Source organism: Ciona intestinalis, unplaced genomic scaffold (genome assembly GCF_000224145.3).
Source record: "Ciona intestinalis unplaced genomic scaffold, KH HT000184.2, whole genome shotgun sequence".
Taxonomy (NCBI): Eukaryota; Metazoa; Chordata; class Ascidiacea; order Phlebobranchia; family Cionidae; genus Ciona; species Ciona intestinalis.
The window spans coordinates 723,713-746,579 of NW_004190506.2; the positions used below are offsets into that span (position 1 = coordinate 723,713).

The following is a 22,867-nucleotide window of genomic DNA, read 5'->3' on the forward strand; positions in this document are numbered from 1 at the left end:
TTACCCGTATCGGATCGTTGTGACCTGACCGCTGCGTCACGGGCTGTTTAAACCAACAAAACCTGGCAAAAGCATCCAATACCGAGATCGATTGGCGCGCATTGAACTATAGCATCCGGATTCTAAATTCTTACAGCAAATAAATGAACGAGTAAACCTGTCAGGGCCGTCGCGTGTTCATGACAGCAATAATCTGGATCACAGCCCGATAGTTCGGTAAGCGGGTATACGTGATATGAGTAGGATGCTGTGACGGTCTGTAGCTGATTCAACGTTGAATGCAAAAACCTGAATACCCCGCAAAACAACGTTGAAACAGTTTCTATAAGCTGACCATATACACTATATATTGAAACTTCACACGCTGCTTTTCTATGGAGCTAATTTCAATTGAAACATACAGTCAGTTTTTTTCTAACTAGACCCATACATTATATGCTGTTTGTAAAATTTGCAACGTAATACCCCTTGATAAACAAGAACGGAAGCAACTGGTCGGTTCGGGATATTACCAATAATTACTGATCTCCATTATTAAAGGATGCAACTCATTGATTAATCTTTATTATATTCTCGCGTGTGGAAATTGTTCGCTAAAATCAGCAGGAAAAATTAAAAAATCCGAAAGTGTAAGATTCTCTTTTGTAATGAGGGGTCCTGTTACTAGAAGTGTGGCGGTAAAGTTCCTCTCTTTAACGTGTCGGTTTCAATGTTGAGGATGGTTTGAGGCTTTCGCTCGAGATTTGCTGAAGACGGTGGCGCTTTTCACCTGTCAGTTGGTATTAGGTTAAACATGATACGGGCGGTGTTAATTTAGAGCTAAGAGTTATCCGCGTATAGAGTCATTTGTATAGATTAGCATACCGGGAAAGATAACGCACGTAAGTTAAAACTTGAATAGTGTAGGTATAAGCACATGTATAGTTGATTGAGATGTATAAGCACCTGTATGCCATGTGCTTTGGCAGCGGCAATGGCGGTCGATTTTCGAGGCGTTGGCTGCTCCCTACTGCATGTTAAAATGGTCACAAGATCTGGAAAGAATTGGAATAAAGTTAAATGTAAAAATAAATGTAACTTGATTTATCCTAGCGTGACCGGAACACGACAGTCGTTATAACACGGTTGCTCAGTTTCAAACACTCGTGCCAGGTTACAAGTTACCATGTATGTTACGTTGTGAGTATTTTTTTTAGATGACTGTTTTGTAGCCGTTTTTAAGTATAATGGCCGGGACTGAGTAAATCCTATTACCGCCGTGATCTTTTTCTTCAGTGCCTGACTTCCTTGCTTCGGCTTGGATAAGAAAACGACAGCATTCCACGATGCGGTAGAAACGCCTGGAAAAGATAAATTGTATAATCGATGTCGTTTTTTACACCAGCAGTCTCTGTTGACCTACCATGCGTCAACGTCGTCACGACGAAGCTTGGGCGGCTCCCCATCCACACCAGGCACTTGCTCGTCTTTACTTTGCGCCCGGATGAACCTGCGAATAGCAATTAAGTGTTATCGCAATCGAGATGACTCAATAGGTAGATTTGAGCAGCGTTATTCGACTTAATGCGACTCGCAGAAGTCTTCTAACACAATATTATGCTGTATAGGCTTGGAATTTACTCGTTGTTAAGAGCCATTGTTGCGCTACTGTGTTGTCTGCGAGTCGGAGGGCACGGCTCATTAAACGGTAATTCGGTGTGCCGGTGCGCTCACAGTAATCAACGGTTTTAGGGATTTGCAACAAATTACCGGCTAGAGGTGGTTGCGCGGGCGAGCGAGTGCTTTTTACGGATCAATACTCGGATTACGGTCGTTCCCCTGCGTGGGACAACATATTACCGTCCGAGCAAGATGGAAAACAAACACAGGGCGAGAGATAAGGAGACGAGTGTGTGGTCTAAACAAGTGGTGAAAAACGAGCGACTAAATGGGAACCGTGCGGGGTTGCGGCGGCGGCGAACGGCCATCGTAGATAGCGGTTACGATAGCGTCCCTGTTGGTTGCGAAAAACATGTCTCAAAATTGAGTTGGATATAAACGAACAAGGGAGGCGGCTCCTTTCTAAAACAGCCAATGCGGTGACGGAAGACAGTGTGGGCAGCAAGATTGCACCGACGGTAAACAACTCGCATCTGGCGGGACGCTGTTCGCTCGATTAGCCGCAGATTATCGCTTATTTGTTCCGGTGTGACCGCACCGCATCGAGGCCATGAGCCGCGGGTGCGAAACCAAGTTGGACGATGATCGAGCACCGTGACTAATCAGTTATTGGAATGAAAGGTCGGGGACGGAAACAGCGCGAGAAACGAGCGATAATCTAAATATAAACCAGCGCCTCGTATCGGCCGCAGAATAATAAACACAACATCGGTTCACTTACCGGTTACCTTTCTTTAATTCGCTCTCCAGATAACGTATCGCGTCTCGCGCGCCCTGGGATTCCTTCTTTATCGCGTCCAAGCCATCGATAACTGAACATAATATACACGTTAAAAAGAGCACTATGATGTATGATGACGTAATCCACGATGACGTCACCTGTTTTTGGAATCACGACCAGAAATCGACCGCTGGCGACAAGACGACGTATGTGGGGGAGTTCCAGTGACATTGATGACGTATCAACCACTAGGTAGAGACAGAGTGCAGAGTCACGTGACTTGGGAGCACCGAGAGAAGTTTCTAGAAGTTGAACTTCGTTTCGGAGTCTCGATGCCGCCATGTCTTTCATCATACGCGCTTTACGCATTGCTTCTACAGCCTGTGTAACAATGTATTATGTATTTGTTATATAGGTGAACCATTAATTCAACAGCCTGTATTGTGATATATAGTAGGTTGGGGTAAGATGGTCCATGATTTCATTCTCCTTTATCGTCGCATTTGAGATGGTAAACAAATAATATTTACAGAATTATATAACCATTTCCTCACGTTTCTAAACCAGAGTTTTAATTTGTTAAAAGCATGACAAAAAAACGTGGAATACATGTGCCAACGGTATCCTTCTTCCCACACAGTACCGTATGTTATTGTTATATATAGGTGTACCGTAGACGTGGCATACGTTGATTGGTACATAATCAGTAGCATGCGTCGGTTATAGTGATTGTGTTTTAATTAAACCCATTAACAGCCTACAAGATCAGATTACCATTATATGTAAAGTTTTAAACTACGGAAAGGATTTGTAAATATACAAGCGCAAACATCGCATTTATAAGCTTGTAGTTCCGACTCCATACTCCCGTGTTCGACATGTATTGCGGATATGTTAGAAGGCCATTAAACAAGAAGCCACAGGCAGCTAACAAGTGTAATGTTTGAGTTGTATGATTAACCAATCTGTGGCATTGATAAATTGGCTACTGATGGCACACTAAGCTTGCAAGGTAAACAAGTAAGGGCGAAACTAGATCGATTATCACCCAGTGTGGTAGCGTTGGGTATCAATGTTGTTTACCGTCGCGGTGCATACACGTAGTATGGAACAGAGGGTATGTGTGTATGGCCTTGTACCGAAGGTTTAAGCAAACTAATGACAAATTATGTTTCGCAATGACTCGGCGAACGCAGTAGGTTCGAATGCTACACAAAATAAATATTTGCGAGTCACTGAACCTTGGGGTCGGTTTCGTGTAAGTAAATATCCTGCTACATATATGTTGTACATTAGGGACTAAACTGAGCTGCTATTCGTAACGAACATGTATATTGGAGCTTGTTAAGTGATTCGTTATCGTTGGCCTGGGATGGCTGGCAATGGAACAACATTGATATCTGTCTGTAAACATCAGCAGCTGGAAACTGGAAAGAAGTCTGATGTTTCTGGCGATATTTATCTCGTATAGTTTAACATGAGATAGCAGAACATTTTATACCGCATTCACGTATCTTTTACTTCATAAGAAATACTGTAGATTTTTAAATTTAACCATTTGTCAGTTAGAGTTACTTTTTCTTTGTGATTTACGGTGTAACAAAATTTCATAATAAAAGAAGCAAATTCGCGCAACGTATGTGGGTGATATGGCTCATGTATTCGACGGTAAGTAAATATTGTTGGGTAAACTAAGCCATGTTCATAACGGGCAGCCCTTCACACTAGTACAGCCCGGGCGCGGTACGGAGGGAAAGCATTACGCCAGTCAGTCAATATTTGTGAACTAACTTCGTAGGACATCGCCCGTGTTTGTTAAGTCTCGGGGGATTGCTCGGAAAACAAAGCAATTAAACTAAAAGGCGCAGAATAGCTCAAGCCAGGTATCCTGGTCACAAGGCGTTAAATAGAATCCGGGTATGCGATATAGCGAGGCGACAACAACGTACAGGTAATAGCATCTGGGAAACCTCTGCACTCATGCGGTTATGTTGTGTAAGTGCACACATTGCTCGGCAAACACATGCGCTCCGTATTTACCACAGGCGGTTCCTGGTAGTTGTTGCCGGTGCAAATATTGGGGGAGGGATATTAAAATCTATTGACGATTGCGCCCTGTTTTTAGGATTCTTATGTGTGACGTCATGTTTGTTTTCCCGAATATCGCGCGCCAAATGTCGTTACGTAGAATCCACTTTCCAGAGAATATTTGTGTATTCAAAAGTCACGCACCTCTAGCTCCATCTGGGGGTCAACCGTTTCCTCCTCAGGGGCAGCGAAATGCTCGTCGCCGATCGTGACGTCAGAGTTGATGACGTCAACTTCAACGTCATCCATAGAAGCGAGGGTGCGACATAAGTGACGTAATCGGCATGTACGAATCATGCACTAAAAAAAAAAAATTTTAATAGATATAAAAATAGTAGCATTGATGGTTAAAGTCTGCTTTATAATCATATTAAAAAAGCTCAAAGGTATTACTTTTATTTGTAACAAAAAAAGATTGGATTAAAAATGTAATGTTTCATACTTCTTATAAACAGGTATTAATTGATAAAAGCTTGCCTATTTGACATGTTCTTAAAAAAATATAAATACTTTAGTTTAAAAACATAAAGCCAGATTTTACCCAGATAACAATGGAACAAAATAAATAATCATAAATATAACAAAAAGCAAGCTTACCTGCTGTAAATTGGTAAGACTTTGATAGGGTAAAGTTGTGTCTATGAATGACTTGGAGCTTGGATCCTTTATAGCATTCATCTTTGCTATTACGTAATCTTCAGGAAGGGGTATGGTCTGTCTCCATGGGCTGGGTTTGGGGTAGGGGGCTGGGAAGTAACGAGGAAATGTTAAAATGTTAAGAAGCAAGAATAAAAAACAGTATGTAGCGGTGGGTGGCGAAATGCAGTTTAAATAAAAATAATTATTTATAAAAAAAATTTATAAAAAAAATAATTATTTATAAAAAACTGACTTCAAAAAATCTGTAATTAAATGAGGGGAAACACTTTTTTGTGTTAAGGGGTCGTTTAAATTGTAAAAATTATAAAAAATAAGTAAACAGATTTTAAATACAAAATGAAAATAAGTTGAGAGTATTTCGATTTACCTTTCTCTTTTCGAGCAGGTTCAGTTTCATCAGTTTTGCCTGAAAAGATGAAAATAATGATTAAAGAATACAGTTGTTGTCGAAACATGTTAAGTTCTTACCATTTTCAACAGGTTTACTTTCTGTTGGACTTGAGGTGTCAATAACTTGCATAAGAAAATTATTTGATATCTTGTCATTTTGAAGCTCATCTAAAATAAATAACTTGAGTTGGTGGGTATTTATTTATAATCTATGATAAAAAGTAAGTGAAGATAAAATAGAATTAATGTGTTGTAGGTTTATGTCAAGCTACCATTATAACTCTAATTGCTAATCAAACATTTGATTATTAATCATTAAATGCACTCATGTGCTCTTTGTCAAGTGTACACTTCATATAATTCACATCAAGTTCGAGTCAGATCAATATTTAGGATTAACATTGAAACATTGCTTTGATATAACTGTTTGAACTCACCAATTTGTAACATTAGTTTTTCTGTGGGTAAAACTTCCACTAATTGAACTAATCGGTTCCATAAAGCACGAGAGCTCTTGGCACACGCCCCCACTACACCCTCATTTGCTGACAGCCAATCAGCAAGCAGTTTGAGCACAGAGGTAAGACAATGGTATTGTGACATCACTTGTAAGATTCGAAACCCTGTAGGGAAAAAATAGATGAAAGTGGAAATTTAATAATACAACCAAAACACTAGTCCAGGAATATTATTCCATTGTGAAGTCATACAGGGTGGCTTTCTGTGGGTTCTACAAGCAATTAGTGACCACTGGGTTGGAGCAATGTCTGTTAAGTGTTTTGCCCAAGGTTACACAAACCATCAGTAGTATTAACATTGAGCATTAAACCAGGTATACTTCGGTTGCAATGCAAGTGCCTAACCACTGGCCCAGAAAATTTTTTACAAAAAATAGGAATAGATTAAATAATCATCCAACCTTTAAAAAATAATGTAGTAAAATGCGTGAATAGCGAGTATAGATGAACTTTACCTTCATTAGAATCCATTACTTCTGGTTTGTCGGTTATAGAATCATCTTGAATATCGTTACTTCCTGTTTCAACTTTGATTTCTTCATTTATTATCTCATTTATCTTTGGTTGGGTTACCTCAACGGGTGGGGTTGGTTTAATAGCAGGGGTTGCTGGAGTGAGGTGTTGTAAGAATGAAGGGGCGAGTGTTATCTTATGGCGGTTGGTTGGCTGTGAAGGGAATTCTAACATTAGTTTGGTTGAAAAGATATTTAAAATAAAGCTAAACGCAAATAAAAGTAATTTGATAATAATACAACAGGTAGTAAAAGTTGTTATGGTAAAATGATGAATTATATTGTACTATTGTTTCATAGTGGGGTTGAAATGATTAAATAAAAGCCTAAATATGGTCCAAATTTTAAAAACAACTTAATCAAAATATAAATATATGTTACAAAAATGTGATAATAGTGTAACAGATATATAAAACTGCTGTGATGTCATGGTAAAATCTTGAATTATACTGTACTAACTACTAATGTTTCGTCTGCTATTTGATGAGACAGAAGGGAATGCTGAAAAATGGGCAGACAAATGATGGCAGAAAATTAATAAAAATTGCTGAAGAGCTAATTAAAGCATAATGCTACATTATAGCACACTTAGGAGTATAATTCATATTTTCAGGTAAAAATATCTTCAAAAACATTTATTTTTACGAAAATGCAAACTATGTTACAAAACATTTTCTTTTCACCTGAAACATTTTGTTTGAAAGATCTTGTAAACTTGCAACTGCCAGAGTTGGCTGTGGAGGTTGAACCTCTATTTTCTCACTTCTTCCGCGAACCTTGTTCTCATCTGTTTTAAACTGATCTTCCTCATCTTGTGAGGAAAGGTCCTCCTGACTCAATCGAGTCCCGGATCCACTGGAGCTGGTATAGGAGGAGTCATCCTCGGAACTTGAATCAATCGGATCAGAATCGGATGCTGGAGGAAAAGATGATGTTTTTATCATCAAAGACAAATTACAAATAAAAGGTGGGTTGGAACCTTCTACAAACTACATGTTATATATTTTAATGTAAGTAAAATGAGTTTATTTTCTGATCCACCAAATGGTAATAAAAGTATTGTGTATGAGGCCCAATTTCATTTCCTTTGTTGCAGCTTAGATAAATAGCAAACAAATTTATATAAATGTAGCAAAAAATGGGTGCTAAAAACAAGCCACACATACTGTAAAAAGTGGAGTGCACATTCAGTTAAAATAATAATAAAAATAATATTTTGGTTGAAGATAAATACCATGATCTCCTGCTGCGATCGAGTCTTCTCCTTCACTCAGATTACCATCCTCCGCTCCCGAGACTCTTCTTCTTCTCCTGGTCAACATTCGGGATTTGTTCTTCTTGCTCTTCGGTGCCGCAGACCAGTGGTCACCTGCAGGAAAACAAATTTTTTATTATTTTGGGTTTTGAGATATAGTAAATTCTAGAAACAATTTCTTACCATCAGCCTGGGTGTCGGTGCAACCATTTGGAAGGTTTTCACTTTTCTGTTTTTCGGTTTCTAATGAACAAACACTTGAATTATTGAATAACGTAGTAAAAATGTGCGTTAATAATGTCCAACTATTGAAAATCGGGTAAATCTGAAATGAATTTCAGGCCATTGACACCCACATAGAATAGAACTGCTTAACATTTGAACGTAAAGTGAGTAAAAATTTAGTTGCGTACAAGAAAAAATTGGGAATCTTAATAGATATAGTACTGCCCTACCTTTTATATCACTTGTTATTTGTTGGCAGACATGTCCAAGAACATGAGAAAAGAAAGCTAAAGCAAACGCTATTGCTGCTGAAGATCTATTAGATCTGCAAGCCTGTGGTAAGCAGTGGTTAGTAGGAATATTAGATCTCAGCATTCGCTGTCACAATGTTATATTTGACGAGGACCGTTTACAGTTTAATAAACAACAATAACATGGTATTTCCTCATAAAATAGTGACTGGTTCATTGGTATATAGAACAGTACAGCAAGAATTAAAAAGACACACTGTTACTGCACTTAAAATTATTATAAAAAACTAAAGGAAACATACAGTTTTTTATTTTCAGGGTAATAACTAACTCAGCTAAACACAGTAATTAACAACCAATTTGTTTTACCTGAAGATCATGTACATTCATCAAACACAACACACAGATTTTAAACACAATGTCCCCATTTAAACGGTGTTGTAAATTCTGTTGTTTCCTGTGATCAGCTGCCTTTGCTACAACATTAACTGATGTGCCGGACTTGTTGGAGTGTCTGGGGTAAAAAAAGTTTAAAATTTAGTTGAATATTTTTTCAGCAGGTAACATAGTCGTACCTATTGTCTCCTGATTTTTGTTTGCTGGAGCCCAGCCCTTGGCCAATGTCACCATTTGGTAATGCTGTATGAAAATACAATGTTACTATTAATAGGTAATGCTGTATAAAAATATAATGTACCATATTACCCAACAGCCACTTACATGAGGAAAAACAGCATGACATAAATATATATATGAAAACTGTATCCTTTTATAGTATAAGCATAATGCCTCTATAATTAAATTAGGCCCAGTAATTTGCAGAGCAAAAAGTTGAACTTTATGCAAGAACTACTTACTCAGTCATAAATAAATGTTGGCAAGTTATACCTTTACATTTAATAACTAGATTACAAACCACATTCTATTCCCTTAAGTATACCATCCAATGTTGCTACAATTAAATTATCTCAATACACACATCCCATTACAGAGAATCTCAAATAAAACAACTTTCGATTCAAATGAAAGAGTTCTGTATATTCTCTTACTTATGCTACCAGGCATAATGTAAAAAACTATAAAAAAAACGTTTTTCAAATATTTCTACTGTCATAGGACAAGACTTTACTACTGAATGTTCTGTATATATTCAACACTAAAATCACCTTCAAATAAATCCTCTTCAATAAAGTCAGTTTCCAAGTTCATATTGTTGAGACAAACATGTAGGGCATCGATTAATCTTTTGCAAAGACCTGGACAAATAAATATATTAGTTGGTATGCCTTCGTGTGGTATTTATATAATACCATTATAATAGTAAATAGTATAATGGTTTTATTTATTTCTTCGATTACAGTAAAAAAGATTAAAAAGATTAAAAGAAAATACGGGCTGGAGTGACAAAACAAGTTGTTAAAACACGCTTACAGTTAAAAACATATTTACATTCAATTGAAAGTAAAAGCGTGGTTGCTACACCTATAATATAGAGCAGAATTAGACTATGTGGATGAAGTTTATGATTACCTGATATTTCCACATCTGTTGAGTAAGTTTTCGGTCTGAGTAAGTCACACAGGTAAAGAAATGAAATGATGAATATCCTTGTGTGTTCTTTTCTGTTGTAAAAAAGTACATTTTATACACAAAAGATTTTGTCATAAAATCCCAAAGTACCTGTAAACTTTGGTGGAGACAATTCCATCCAAAGCATCAGTTGGTAGCTGGTAAAACAACTTCTTATTTCGATCCAAAAGTTTCTGCAAGTTTCCCTCAGCCCCTCCAAAGCTTTGCTCAGCGTAAAGCCTGAAATGGTTAAGTTATAGAATTAAAAGTTTAATGCTCAATGAATAGAGTAAAGGGTTAAGTCATGTCACAAAAGTCAGTGAATATAACATAATATAATTTTTTTATGTCTTCTCTTAAAACAATAGGGAAGATCATGTTATTTAAATAACGAAGAAAAGGAAATGTACAGCAAATCGACAGTCGTTAAAATATGCTACGGATAAAAACTGTGGGATATAGTGTCAGTTAAAAAGGGTGGTTGTTGCACCTAATATAGTAAAAAGTTAAGTAACAGCGGTATAATATTCAATAATACAGATAATCAACTTACGATCGGCAGTAATGGTAAGTTGCAGTCAGGCCCCACCAAGACTGATGGCCAGCCAACGTAGCTAACTGATTATGTGGCATTCCCATTCCAGGCTTAGTGAGCAAGGCAAGTTGATAGAATCTGTTCGGACGCGATTTTAAACCTCCAAATTCCATCTGATAACGACCTGAGAAAAAAGGGATTGAAAAAACTGAACCACCATATGACTATTTTGTTGACTATTTTTACAATATTTATAAATTATTTTCATGTTATTGCATTTAAACTGATACTCACTCAGATCACCAAGGCACACCAGTATCTTATAACTTGTTGCTTTCACCCACAATTCAATCTCCTTCTCTTCTGTATCCTAAATACAGTATTTTTGCTCATTTAAAAAATCTAAAAATAATGAAATAGATTTTTTTGGTTCTTACATATATATATTATATTTGCTAGCAGAAGTAAACTTTGTTCTTAGTTATCGGGACCGAAGAGACAAAATAAATTTCACTTATTTGTTTATAATTACCTGAGTTTTAGCATCCTCTTCATTTTTCCTTCTTGTAGTTCTCTGAAGAGGTTTATCAGCAAGAGGAAGATCTATACAAACCAAATCTGTCTTCACCTTGGATTGCAGACGTAGCAGAAGATAATGATAATAACCAACAGCAGAGTAGAGGAATTGACGAAAATGAGGTTGCAGATGATGCTGCTGTAATGCTCCTGGAGCATTCGACTGAAACTGAGCAAAATAATAAGTTAGACTTAGGAAAAAAAAGTTTGAGTGACGGCTAAGCTTCTGTAAAGTAAGGAACACCCAACTTTTTAGACTTTCTATAGTTTAACTTTCTGTAGGTTTAGGACTTTTTTTTAATGTTATGTAATTTGAATTTTATTACTATAATACACACCTGATTGTTTTAAATAAATTCTTTTAAAATAATTTTAACGTTAACAGATGCTAAAACAGGTTATGACATCATAGTCACCTTTCTTCCACTTTTAACAGCATGTATGACATCATAATACACTTTCCTCCATAACAATTCCTCGGCTTTCCTTCCATAATCACTGGAATACGTGAACATTAATCTCTCGCATGCTTCTCGTAATTTGTGCCTGAAACAAAAATAAAGATAGTTTACAAATGTTATGGAATACTTGTAAATACTTAAAATGTGTTTTAACACCTCTGGTTGCAGCAGGACAAGTGTATGTGAAAGTAGTGAAACAAAATTGTAAACTGAAATTATAATGTTATTATGGTTGTTATAGATTTTTTTGGCCTGTCCAGAATAAAAACTGTAAATTTATTCCAGCATACATCTGCCATTTGACAAGACTTTATCAGGGTATTTATGCCTGGAAGTAATGGAATGTAGTGTTAATAACTTAAAATAGTTCAAACCTTAATTTCACTTGTTCAGGGTGAAAAAGACTGATCAAACTTCTTCTGTGTTGACGCCCAAGGTCCAGTTTTCGAACACATTCTACAACTCGACTGAAATAAAAAGTTAAACTTGATTAAATTAGAATTCAATAGAAGAGCCAAATAAAAAAATACTATAGGGTTATCTTAAAACCTCCAAAAACCCTGGGTGTTGAGGGTAGTGAGAGGAAGGCCTAAATCTCAAGTCCTTGACAAAGACCTATCTATAAGGAAAACAAGTTTTTAAAAGACTTACCGGTACAGTCGTTTAGCAGAGATACTTTTGACCTCTGGCGACACCGTGTGTTTTGCTGAGTAATCATCAGTGTGGGACATCGCCACGACTCAGCACTTTTCGTCACCTAAATTAGAAATTAAAAAAAAAAATTGTTGGTGTAAAATTTACTATATATTTTTACATTAGGTCATGAATAAATAGTAGAAAAGCTTTTGATTGTCCAAAAGCCATATTTTCTATCACAATCCTATGATTGCAACTATTTGAATAACCACTGTATAAAAAATTTAAAGGAAACCAAACCTAATCAAGTAATCAGTACAATATTTTATTTAATAACCACTCAATTAAAAAACTTTTAGTGGCTCATTTGGTCAAAAAACGAAGTGTATTTCCAACGTTTTGAATGTCATCCCGCAAGATTTTCAATAGAATTTTTTAAATACACTGCGTTTTATACCAGATGCGCTGCTAAAAATATTATTTACATTAAGTCTGGTAGAAGAAGTAACACCCCACTTATATACTATAATGAATGCACTAACCAGTGTGAGGATAATTTCTCCATTGAAATATAGATTCACCTCTTTTACAGTAGCATGTTCAGTTTAAATCAAAAGCTTGCAGTTCAAAACTTTAAGCTGCTTTTAACCAAAATTATATCTAACCACTAAAATTTTCTATAAAATAAGAAAAAGGTTTTACACAGAATGGTACCATTTCGGTAAACATTGATTTTAAAAGCTGTAGACTGCTCTAAGTTGTATGCTGCATTTAAATACTTGAGGTAAAATATGAAAAAAATAGAATAACACACTACTAATATTGTGGTAAGGCGAAGAAGACAGGACACCTTTAGCACATAATATCCAACAATCTTGATCGTGTTTAAAACAATTAACAATGGTCTATGGAAGTCGTCAAGTTTTGAAATTGAAAGTTTCTTGTTTACTACCAAATAGGACGAGATAACAGAATGTTGTCCCGTCTTTTTCTACCATACTAAACACTTTTTACAAAGAAAGACAAAGATTTTTACAAAGAAGAATTAGCTTATACATGCAATGGCGGGATATTGACTATGAAATCATTTCAGGTGTTAAAAACAATTACGTTCAACATATTACTGTACAATGATTTTTTTAAAAACAGAAAAAGCTATATGGAATGCATAATACAGCAGCAAAAGTATGTAACATACTGGCAGCTTATAAACTAAAGTAAACACATGATGCTGGACATTGATGTGTTCTGATGTGAAGCAGTTTATGTCGGTTCGGCAGTCGTATAAATGAACAAAAAAAAACAAGTTAAGTCATCAATAAGACAATAAAAAAATAAGCAAATTAGACACTTTTCAAAGAATTAAGTATCATAACCAAGAACATAAAAACAGGTTTTAAAATTAAACTCTTGTGTAAAATGATAATCACGGAATTCTTGAAAAAAACAGAGACAGAGTAATCCTGCAAAATAGGGTGCTATTGTAGACATCCTGTTATTTTGTGTTTGCTTGACCTCAATATAGGTGTGAATTATGGGATACAACCTGATTGTGGGGTTGTCATAGCTGTGTGTGAAAATGAAAAAGTAATTGGAAATAATATATACATGTATATACACATTTATACATGTATGTATATATATACAGAATAAAGAATTGTAAAATAATACTGTATTCTCGGAATAAATGTATATAAAGACAAACAGATCTTTGTGTGTTTTGCATACAAAGGCATGCAGTATTGAGAACGGATTTACTTACAAAAATTACTATCTTGCAACAAAACCCCTACCACAAAAAATGCTATAACCATTAAAAAGTGCAAAACTAAAAGTATACTAAATACTTTAAATATGGTTCACAGTTCACACAACCAAATTGAAACATGTAGTAACTAAACGTACCATTATAAATGAAAGTTTGTCTATAAAGAACCAATTGAACTTTTATGATAAATGTTTCATGGGTTAAACAGCTGAATGTTCATTTAAAAATACAAAAAAATCTTGAAACAAATGGAAAAGATGAAATACTATCTCCATTTTATAATCAGTAATGGCTTTTGGAAACTGTATGGTTAATAACTGATGTCAGGTTGCTTGGCAAGGGATATGAGAACATTTTGAAATCAGTTATGTATTTCTCAACAAATTGTCGGAATAGTGAAGGTTGTATCAACGAGAAGTAATGCTGAATGTAGTTATGTGAGGTAGGCTTGTACCAAGGCTGACGGTGAGGAAAATGAAGATTTTTTGGGGCGTTTATTGCTCGAAGAACAATCTAAGGACCAAATAAGCAAATGATGTTGGGATCTGGTGCTTAAAACGTAACCGACAAAAATCTCCTCCAACCAATTTTTCAGAAAAAAGATATATATATATTTTTTTTTTCAGACAGTACCGCAACAAGATAAAAATATTTTTCATAAATCTTTGGCTGTGCCACTGTGTAGTGATATTAGTCTTATAGTGTAAAAGATCTCACCTCTGCCTCTTCTTCTATGTTGTTATATGTTCCAATAAAATCATAGGAAATTGCACAAGGCTGACATAACGTGGACATTGGCATCCAATGTTCATTCATATCAGTTTCATCAATACCAGTTGAAATATATTTTAAAAAATCAACAAACGTAACATCATCACCAGGAAATTTTCCACGGTACTAAAATTTTAAAAATATGCAACAAATATTATTATTATGCACTACACACAGTGTAGAATTTGATCTAATGATAATGTGGTGTAATTAATACATTCAATTTAAATAAAAGACTGACAATGCCATTTAGGCAAAATATATGTATTTTGTTATAAATTAGTTCGAATTGATTTTTGCCTGCTATGTTTTCGTACCATCAAATCTTTATTCTATTGTAATTAATATTAGCGTCAAACTTTTTATAAACATTACATATTCTAAAAGCCTATTTAAACAGTATTAGTTGTAACATGTTATAGCCTGAGGTGGCTGATTAGATTAGCATTTAAAATTTTCAATTTTCTTACTTGTTCTGGTTGATGATACATGCTGGAGATTTTGCTTCCATAAAGTTTATGAAACGCTTCAATTTCATTGAATTTGTTCCTATACACGGACAGCGCGCGTTCTACGGGATTTCGAACGAACATAAATTTATAATAAGTTTCAAGTCGTTCCTGTATTTCAGTCCTGTTATAATCAGAAAGATACTTGAACCCATGCACATGGTCGAGCTGGTGCACTTTGTCAGCAGAATCCACTTCTCCATACAACACCTTTATAACTTTTTTCCAGTTAGAGCATGCCACCTAGCATTCAATACAATATTAAAGGATTGATGCATGCAGTGCAGGATTAGAGAGTGATAACATACTAACATGTGGTGAAAAAATATATACTCAGCAGGCCATCAGTCAATACTAATGGGGCCACTAGGCAGTAGATGACCAGGACTTAAGAAGGTAATTTAAAAGGTTTTTGTTAAAATCCGTTGTAACTTTGCAGGACACTTCACAGTTTTTGGTTTTTCCAGATGACTGTTAATTTGGACAACCTATTAGTGACCACTGGTTTGGAGCAATGTTTGTTAAGTGTCTTGTCAAAGGAAACATACGCGACAATATTAGCAGTGTTGAGCATTGACACGGTAACGTTCGGTTACAATGCAAGCGACTAAACCATTAAACCACCACTCCAGACACAACGTAATGTTAATCTAACCCCGGACAAAATCAAACTTGACACTAAATATGACCTGCCATCTTGTCTAGGCTGAATATTTATTTATTACAAGAGTAGGCTTATTATTTAGAGTGGACCTATTTAAATTTTGTAAAATGTGACAATCCATTAACAAGCATGCTAAGTGATAATTAGACCAGGTGACTTCAATATTTTTGTTGCAATAACCGTTAGTGTTAAGGATGCTATTTACCCAATTAGTGGTTTATGCAATACCTTTTCGTTTCGAATATTTAAAAAATAGGAATACCGTTAGGCAGACATTTACTGACCACATAAAAAAGCCACACATTTGCATAATGAGAATAACATTAGCTAGGTAGTAGAATGTTTTATAAAAATAATGTTTTATAACTAACCTTTGGTGTGTAGCAATATAAAAACTTATATTTGTCATTTACAATCAAGTGGGTTAAGGTTATATGACGCTGCTTTTTCGTGAGGTTATTTAAAGTAAAAGGAAAGTTATGACGTTGGTTACATATGGTAGTTAAGCTCCTCCGTACAGCTTTGTGATTGACTCCCGAATCCTAGAAACAAAATATTTAGAGATTCGTAAAAAGGTTAAAAAATCAAAATAATCCTATAATGATACCCTATGTTAGTGCAATGATAAACTTGTGTGACTTATTACATTTGTTATATTAAAAAAACATATGAAAGTAGAAAAACATACCATGTTTACGACAGACTTTGAAATATTGCTCAATCTTTTATCATTATCTGCTTCTTTATGGACATGTAATTGAAGAGCAATAGAGTCCATACTTCTGCTGAAAAACCATCCTTTTTCAGGCTTGTTTTCAACCTCTTTGCAGCAAAATGTGGGGTTGTATGCTATACACAAAAGGATTGGTACAGGGACGGTACACAGCAACAGAAAGTACTTCTGCATACGCCGCATGTTATTAAAAGAGAACAGTCTCTGAAAACAAAACAACATTAAAAATGATTCAATAATAATCTACACACATTTAAAATAACTTAAAGGTGTGAATGTATGTTAAAATACTCTCTCTGCTTTACCAGAAAAGTAACTTTCACTTTACCGAAAGTTTTCTGCCTATAAACACAGCTTTACTCGCCGAAATGGAGAAGAGAGAGCGCGAAAATAAGAGAGAAGTTCTTTTTATGTTATTTGTACGCATGACTGATTCTAACGTAAGAAAAAGCAAAGCATATATAATAATTAGTATACATGCTTTGGAAAAAGGCAGGAAATATTCACTTTTAGATCTTAGTTTACTCTCTCTGTTTTGTAAAACAAACATTTAATATTCCTAACTTACAGTGTTAAGGTGTTTATTTCGCTAGCGAGACGATCTTATACAAGCTAAAATATTCGCTTCGTCAATTTGTTTTGTACAGTATGTTTTTCAAGCATCGCTCTCTTGAAAAATTACACCAGTCGGGATTTTGTGACGTCACGACTCGGGTTTCACGAAATTTGTGGCCAGGCTTCAAACGTTTTATTTAAATAAACACAGTTGTATTGACTATTACTTGTAACTGTAAGCGTCATGTTGTGTATTGGCCGTTGTAGCTGAAGTGGGAAGTTTCTTTTTGTGCATTTATTTATAATTTTGTTATATGCAAAAGGTATGCGGTGAAGCACAGAATACGTCAGTATTGTGACGTGGACGCTATATAGTAGGTATACAGCAATACAACAGTGCTTAAAAATGTCTAATACTGCGGCCACGTTTCACTGCTTGGAAGTATTGGAAAAGGAATTCGATAAAGCGTTTGTTGACCTTGATGTATTGCTCGGGGAAGTAGAATTTGACGAGAGCGATGAGGTTATAGTGGAGGCTCGTGAAAAGATGAATACTTTGAGTTCATGTTTCTCTCAGCTTTGCCACAAAACACAAACTACAGCACAGACCAATGCAAAACTGGAGGTAGCATATTTATGTTTTATTTTTATGTTTAATTTGAGTACTTTTTGACTAATTTGCACGATTTCTTTTTTTTGTAAGACTCATTCTAATTGCACTCTTACTCAAATTAGTCCTGTACTCATTTGTTTAAATCTATAATCTTCTCTGATGTCTGAGGATAATTTTGAAACCGAAACATTTAAAATAAAGACAATTGTGTCATATTTATGGGCTGTAATATTTGTACTGAAACTGTCTAGAAATCTGTGTTTCATGTACAGGTACCGAAGTCCTGTACTGATATAAAGGTGTTGCATAATTGTTAACTATAATTTTAATGTACTACTACTATGTACACCGTAAACAAGATACAACAATATTTTAAAACCAGGAGTAATTGTTGCAGGCAGATGCAGTGAATACTAAAACAGAGTTGATTACTGCACAAGCAAATTTTGAAGCAAGTAAGGTTGAAACTTCAAGCCTCGTCCGTCAACTACACACATTACAACTTCAACTACACACGGCGACATCGGCAGACGCAAATTTTAACCCAAAAACTATCACTGATAAACTTGTAAGTAGGAAAATCTATTAAAAAATAATTGTTTTTTTTTAATTAAACTGAAATTATTTAACACTTTCACAAATAGATTTATTAAACCTTTTTCTTTTCTTATTTTTATAAGTGCTTGTAGGAATTACAGTTTAAATAAATAACAGTTTTTTTTTTTTTTTTAATAGGATACTGAATTAGAGGCATTTCGTATGAATGCAAGAAAAGAAGCAAGGTATTCAGAAGAAATTAATAATCTGAAACAAGATAACTACGCGATAACCAAAAAAGTTGCAGCTTTGGAAAGCGAATTATATGGCGCAAGATTGGCTGCCAAGTATTTGGATAAAGAGCTGGCAGGAAGGTGGGAGCTTCTGTTCACAGTCATACCTGTTGCTAACACAATGAATACCTGTATACTACAATCATGCTTCTTTTATTGTGTTTGTTATATTACAGAACAACAGGTCTTTTAAAGCTTTGTAAACTTTCTTCTGCTTGTTTTACCGTCATGATAATGCTGTTTATTTTCCAAGTAGTAAATTTGTTTTTATAAGTTTTGTTAAAACTTAGCAACACTTGAAATAGGGCCAGGTAAATAAGTTTATGTATTCTACTTTGGCATAACGAAAGCTGTTTAATAAATTATTCAACACTTGTATTACAGAATACAGCAGATCCAACTTCTTGGCAGGAACATTAAACCTCCTAACTTTGAGAAGATGTGGCATCAATTAGAGGCTGAAATTCACCTACATCGACACAAAACAGTTATACGTGCATGCAGAGGAGCCACTAAACAACCAAGCCAGCTTAAACAGCAGGTACTGTGGTACTGGAGTGCTACTTTGTTTGTTTAGTGTTGGGTGCAAGTAACATCCACGCTTTTTAATTTAATTTTTTCCCACACAATTTATTTATAGTGTGTTTTAACAACCGGTAATTTGCTGCTGATTTCCTTCTAATTGTTCTTTAAACATAAAGATCTGCGCTATCATTTTTGAAAAGATAAATTAAAATTATGTTATGAGGTGTAGGCTGTAACTGTATAGTGGGATTCTGCGTGGACAAACTATTAATCCATATTTATTCTTCAAGCAACCTGTTCCAGTCAGTAACCATGGTGTTGGAGAAGTGAGGAAACTTACAATTCAAAAATCACATGAAGAAGGATTAGGCATTTCCATCACTGTAAGCATGTTAACCAGTATTTACTAATGTCGTAAACTATTTCAGTGTAATAAAAAAATCATGTTTGCATTACTGCTGTAAAATTGGCTTTCCACACATCTTAATAGCTATTTTATGTTAACAAACTGTACGGACTCAAAACACACGAACTTTACAACTTGTCTTAACACAGGGCGGTCGTGAACATGGAGTACCGATTCTTGTTTCTGAAATTCACGAAGGGGCAATTGTAGATAGGACAGGTGGTTTGTATGTAGGGGATGCTATCCTATCTGTAAATGGGGTGGACCTACGCCATGCTAAACATCAAGATGCTGTGGATGCATTATCTCAACAGGTAGTATGTTTGTTCAGATAGGTCAATGTAATTTTGTGGTTTAAACCATATTTGCATCCATTACAATGCAAATGAGATATGGCAATACTCAATACAACAGTACCATTACCAACTGTCATGTCTAAAACTGAGTGCAAGATGATGTAATGCATCTGTTGTGTACACACTGCGCACAATGATTTGTGTATATTTTATGCACATCAACTTTGTAGCAAATCAAGCAAAATTAAAATTTTGTTTTGGTTTTCCAATCCTATTTGTGACTGTTTCATAAACAAATCCTGATCACTATTAAAGTTATAACCAACATAAGAACTGACAGCCAAGTTTTATCTGTACTATTGTTAATTATTCAATAACTATGACAGGTTGAATCAGTAACCCTGGAAGCTGTGTATGTCAATCCTGATGATGGAACAGAGGAAGATGATGTCAGTTATGGAGTAGAGGTTGCAGGAGAGAATGAAAACTCTGTGGCAGAAAATGCAGAGACTTCTGCATCAGATGTAATCAAACACATTGACACAGTTTTGTAAGTTATTAGGGGTTTTTAAATGTTTATCATTACCGTTTATCCTGTACTTGTTATAATTTAGCCTAGCTTATTTGTTTAGACATAGAACAGCAAGAAAAAACTAAATTATGGTGTAAACTTTAGGTGGTAAAACGTATTATGTCATCCCAATTTGTAAAACTTTTAATGTGACTTCTATTTTATCAAAGTTCCTAATTAAACTTTATTTGTGCAGAGATACTTCACAACAATCAACCAAAAGTGAGGTTTTGAATTCAAATAATGGATCCATAGCAGCATCTGATGTTAGTGATGTGGCATCCATACGTGATTATACAACACCATCAGTCCCTCCACCTTCATCTGAAGCTGGAAGCAGATAATCATCTTCCTTTTAAATTGGTTTCTGTAACACCACCTTTGTAATCCATTGGGGTTAAATATGGCAGTCTAGATTGTGCAATAATTGTACAACTACGCAAACAGTTTGAACTTCACAAATGCTTTTAAGCGGTGCAGCATAAAAAGCATGCCGTAAGGTTCTTTAACAACTTTATTTATTATGTATTCTGCTTCCTGGTTAATCTGTGCTGGATGATAAAACTTGTATTTATATCGTTATTTTTAAAGGTATATTTAAACTATACAACCTAAGCTTTTTATTTTTGTTTTCATCAATAGTGTACTGTATGTATATGTGGATGAACTTTTCTTTAAGTTAAACCATACATGGTTATACCACAAGAAAGTAATATACGAATATCACCACCGAACATATGCTGTAGTGTAAGTTATGCATGGTTATATGCAAGAATTACTTCAATATTTTAAGTAGAAATAAACCTGTTCACATATACTACTTATTCGCCTATAAATCAAACACATCCCAAGCAGGTAATTGCATAGGTAAATGACTGGTCAATTCTTGGATAACAGGGGTAATGCAATCTGCTAATAATAGACTGCCTGTATCATTTAGATGCAAACCATCAGATAGATATTTCTTTAGGTCTGCAGTGTTCATCAGGGCACTCCATAAGTCAATATATTTGCAGCCAGCCGTATTGGCAACCTAGAAAAAGAGAAAGAAAACGTTCAACTATACATTTAATTAGCAAAACATTAAGTTTATGTTAGTAATGAACCATGAATCCATGCTGTACCAATGCCTAAAAATAGTATTATTGGCTACTGTAATTTATAGTATATAGGTCTGAAGTTGAAACAACTTTAACCTTTTTGCAGACTTCAGCATACTTTTCTGTCACTTTCAATTTTCGATCTGATGTGTCATATGGTAACCCCATTTCCTTCATTTTTATTAACCACAACTGAAAAGTAACGTGAAACAGGATCAATACACACTTTTTTAACAGAATAACACTGTAATGCAATACAACAAAAGAACTCACAGCTTCATCTACTGGTGGTGGGGATATAAATATTATTTTTTCTTTAGAAACACCATGATCAACACAATGTTTGATCATTTTCTTCAGGTTGTCTTCATAATCATTCAATGGAACATGCTGCCATTTATTCATGTCCTCCAAGCTAGCGTCATTTGCCCCAAAGAATATGGTGATTACTGCAACATTCTAAATAAAAAAGTGTGTGTTATATACACTACAGTATAGTCTTAGTCATAATAATATAATGTTTTATCTGTGTATAAAGTCATGTGTATAATATATCGTATATTATAACAATATATTGTTTTTATCTTTATAATTTCTTGTAAATTTATTGTACATTTAAATTTTCATCTGTGTCAACACTCAACACTTACCTGCAAAAGAGATTGATCCAAAGCCTTGTCCAGCACTTTAACCGCGAAATTAGTATTGTAACCAGAATATCCCTGTTCATGACGTCACATTTTCGCTGCAAAAGGCTACTTATCCGCACTGCCCAACCTAAACCCTCGTAACCATGCTGGGTTAAAGAATCTCCGAATAGTATAACGCGCGGCCAGGTACCCATACTGACAGTTTACTAAAGTGGCCTAGTCGTATATCAATGTTCTAAATTCTTTCTTCTGAAATCGAAATAAACAGCCTAATTACAAATTTCTTGGTAATGAAATGTTTGCATCGTAAACTTCAACTTTTAGCATAAGCAAATGTCCAATCTGTGGACTTTAAAGTTCTACGTCATGTGTACTTTGAGTATTCGCACCCGATTCGACCCGTGATTAGCCTTAGACATGAGAGAAAGTTCGACAAATATTAGCGCATGAATGGGCGCAAAATAATACTTTCATACCATAGCGGTACGCGATTAACGCTATATATGGTTAAGTGCGTGATGTTGAATATAAAGCGAAAACGTGAGGCATTTAAATTATGACATTGGCAAAACAGTTAATTAGGGTTACCGTGTCTGTAGGTATTTGCAGTGAATTGTAGAATTGAAAAAGGTAAAAAGCATTAGTTTGGCAACATATTCTTGCTTTGTTTTAGGTTATTAATAGAGTACCAATTACCAGATTTGGTTCATTCAGTGCGCCTTTTAAGCTTTTTATTCCATCCAAACGATGCAGATTGTACTAAAGAACGTAGATTTGTGCCAAAAGTAGCCCTGCTGTATATTTAAACATTCTCCAGTCA

General features: G+C 35.1%; 4 protein-coding genes across 4 annotated transcripts; 1 reads left to right on the forward strand and 3 right to left on the reverse strand.

The window, feature by feature from the left end:
• Window positions 1-534: 534 nt before the first annotated feature.
• LOC100186507 (protein SMG5-like) lies at window positions 535-13,991 on the reverse strand. The gene is made up of 28 exons (XM_002122491.5): window positions 12,599-13,991; window positions 12,072-12,177; window positions 11,795-11,887; window positions 11,376-11,505; window positions 10,916-11,128; window positions 10,678-10,753; window positions 10,402-10,567; window positions 9,960-10,088; window positions 9,810-9,901; window positions 9,446-9,535; window positions 8,855-8,918; window positions 8,649-8,793; window positions 8,259-8,361; window positions 7,987-8,046; window positions 7,783-7,917; window positions 7,232-7,464; window positions 6,492-6,702; window positions 5,956-6,141; window positions 5,597-5,686; window positions 5,496-5,534; window positions 5,066-5,214; window positions 4,613-4,768; window positions 2,539-2,761; window positions 2,381-2,471; window positions 1,403-1,489; window positions 1,255-1,340; window positions 946-1,034; window positions 535-769 (listed from the first exon to the last, which is right to left on the reverse strand). The coding sequence occupies exons 2-28, from the start codon at window positions 12,149-12,151 to the stop codon at window positions 707-709; spliced, it is 3,279 nt and encodes a 1,092-aa protein (XP_002122527.1). The 5' UTR covers window positions 12,152-12,177; window positions 12,599-13,991; the 3' UTR covers window positions 535-706.
• Window positions 13,992-14,106: 115 nt separating this feature from the next.
• Window positions 14,107-16,546, reverse strand: LOC100176291 (carbohydrate sulfotransferase 14-like). The gene is made up of 4 exons (XM_026839325.1): window positions 16,457-16,546; window positions 15,066-15,347; window positions 14,542-14,721; window positions 14,107-14,337 (listed from the first exon to the last, which is right to left on the reverse strand). Exons 1-4 carry the CDS (start codon window positions 16,544-16,546, stop codon window positions 14,107-14,109), a joined length of 783 nt encoding a protein of 260 aa, XP_026695126.1.
• A 732-nt stretch (window positions 16,547-17,278) lies between these two features.
• Window positions 17,279-21,117, forward strand: LOC100186553 (Golgi-associated PDZ and coiled-coil motif-containing protein). The gene is made up of 8 exons (XM_002127183.4): window positions 17,279-17,681; window positions 18,067-18,237; window positions 18,405-18,580; window positions 18,884-19,040; window positions 19,315-19,407; window positions 19,580-19,744; window positions 20,113-20,276; window positions 20,494-21,117. The coding sequence occupies exons 1-8, from the start codon at window positions 17,463-17,465 to the stop codon at window positions 20,639-20,641; spliced, it is 1,293 nt and encodes a 430-aa protein (XP_002127219.1). The 5' UTR covers window positions 17,279-17,462; the 3' UTR covers window positions 20,642-21,117.
• On the reverse strand, window positions 20,899-22,861 carry LOC100184181 (isoamyl acetate-hydrolyzing esterase 1 homolog). Its single transcript, XM_004227302.4, is given in 5 exon segments — window positions 20,899-21,330; window positions 21,494-21,589; window positions 21,671-21,856; window positions 22,048-22,121; window positions 22,124-22,861. Coding segments are annotated over 5 exon segments (678 nt in total). The 5' UTR covers window positions 22,242-22,861; the 3' UTR covers window positions 20,899-21,126.
• Between the last annotated feature and the right edge of the window lie 6 nt (window positions 22,862-22,867).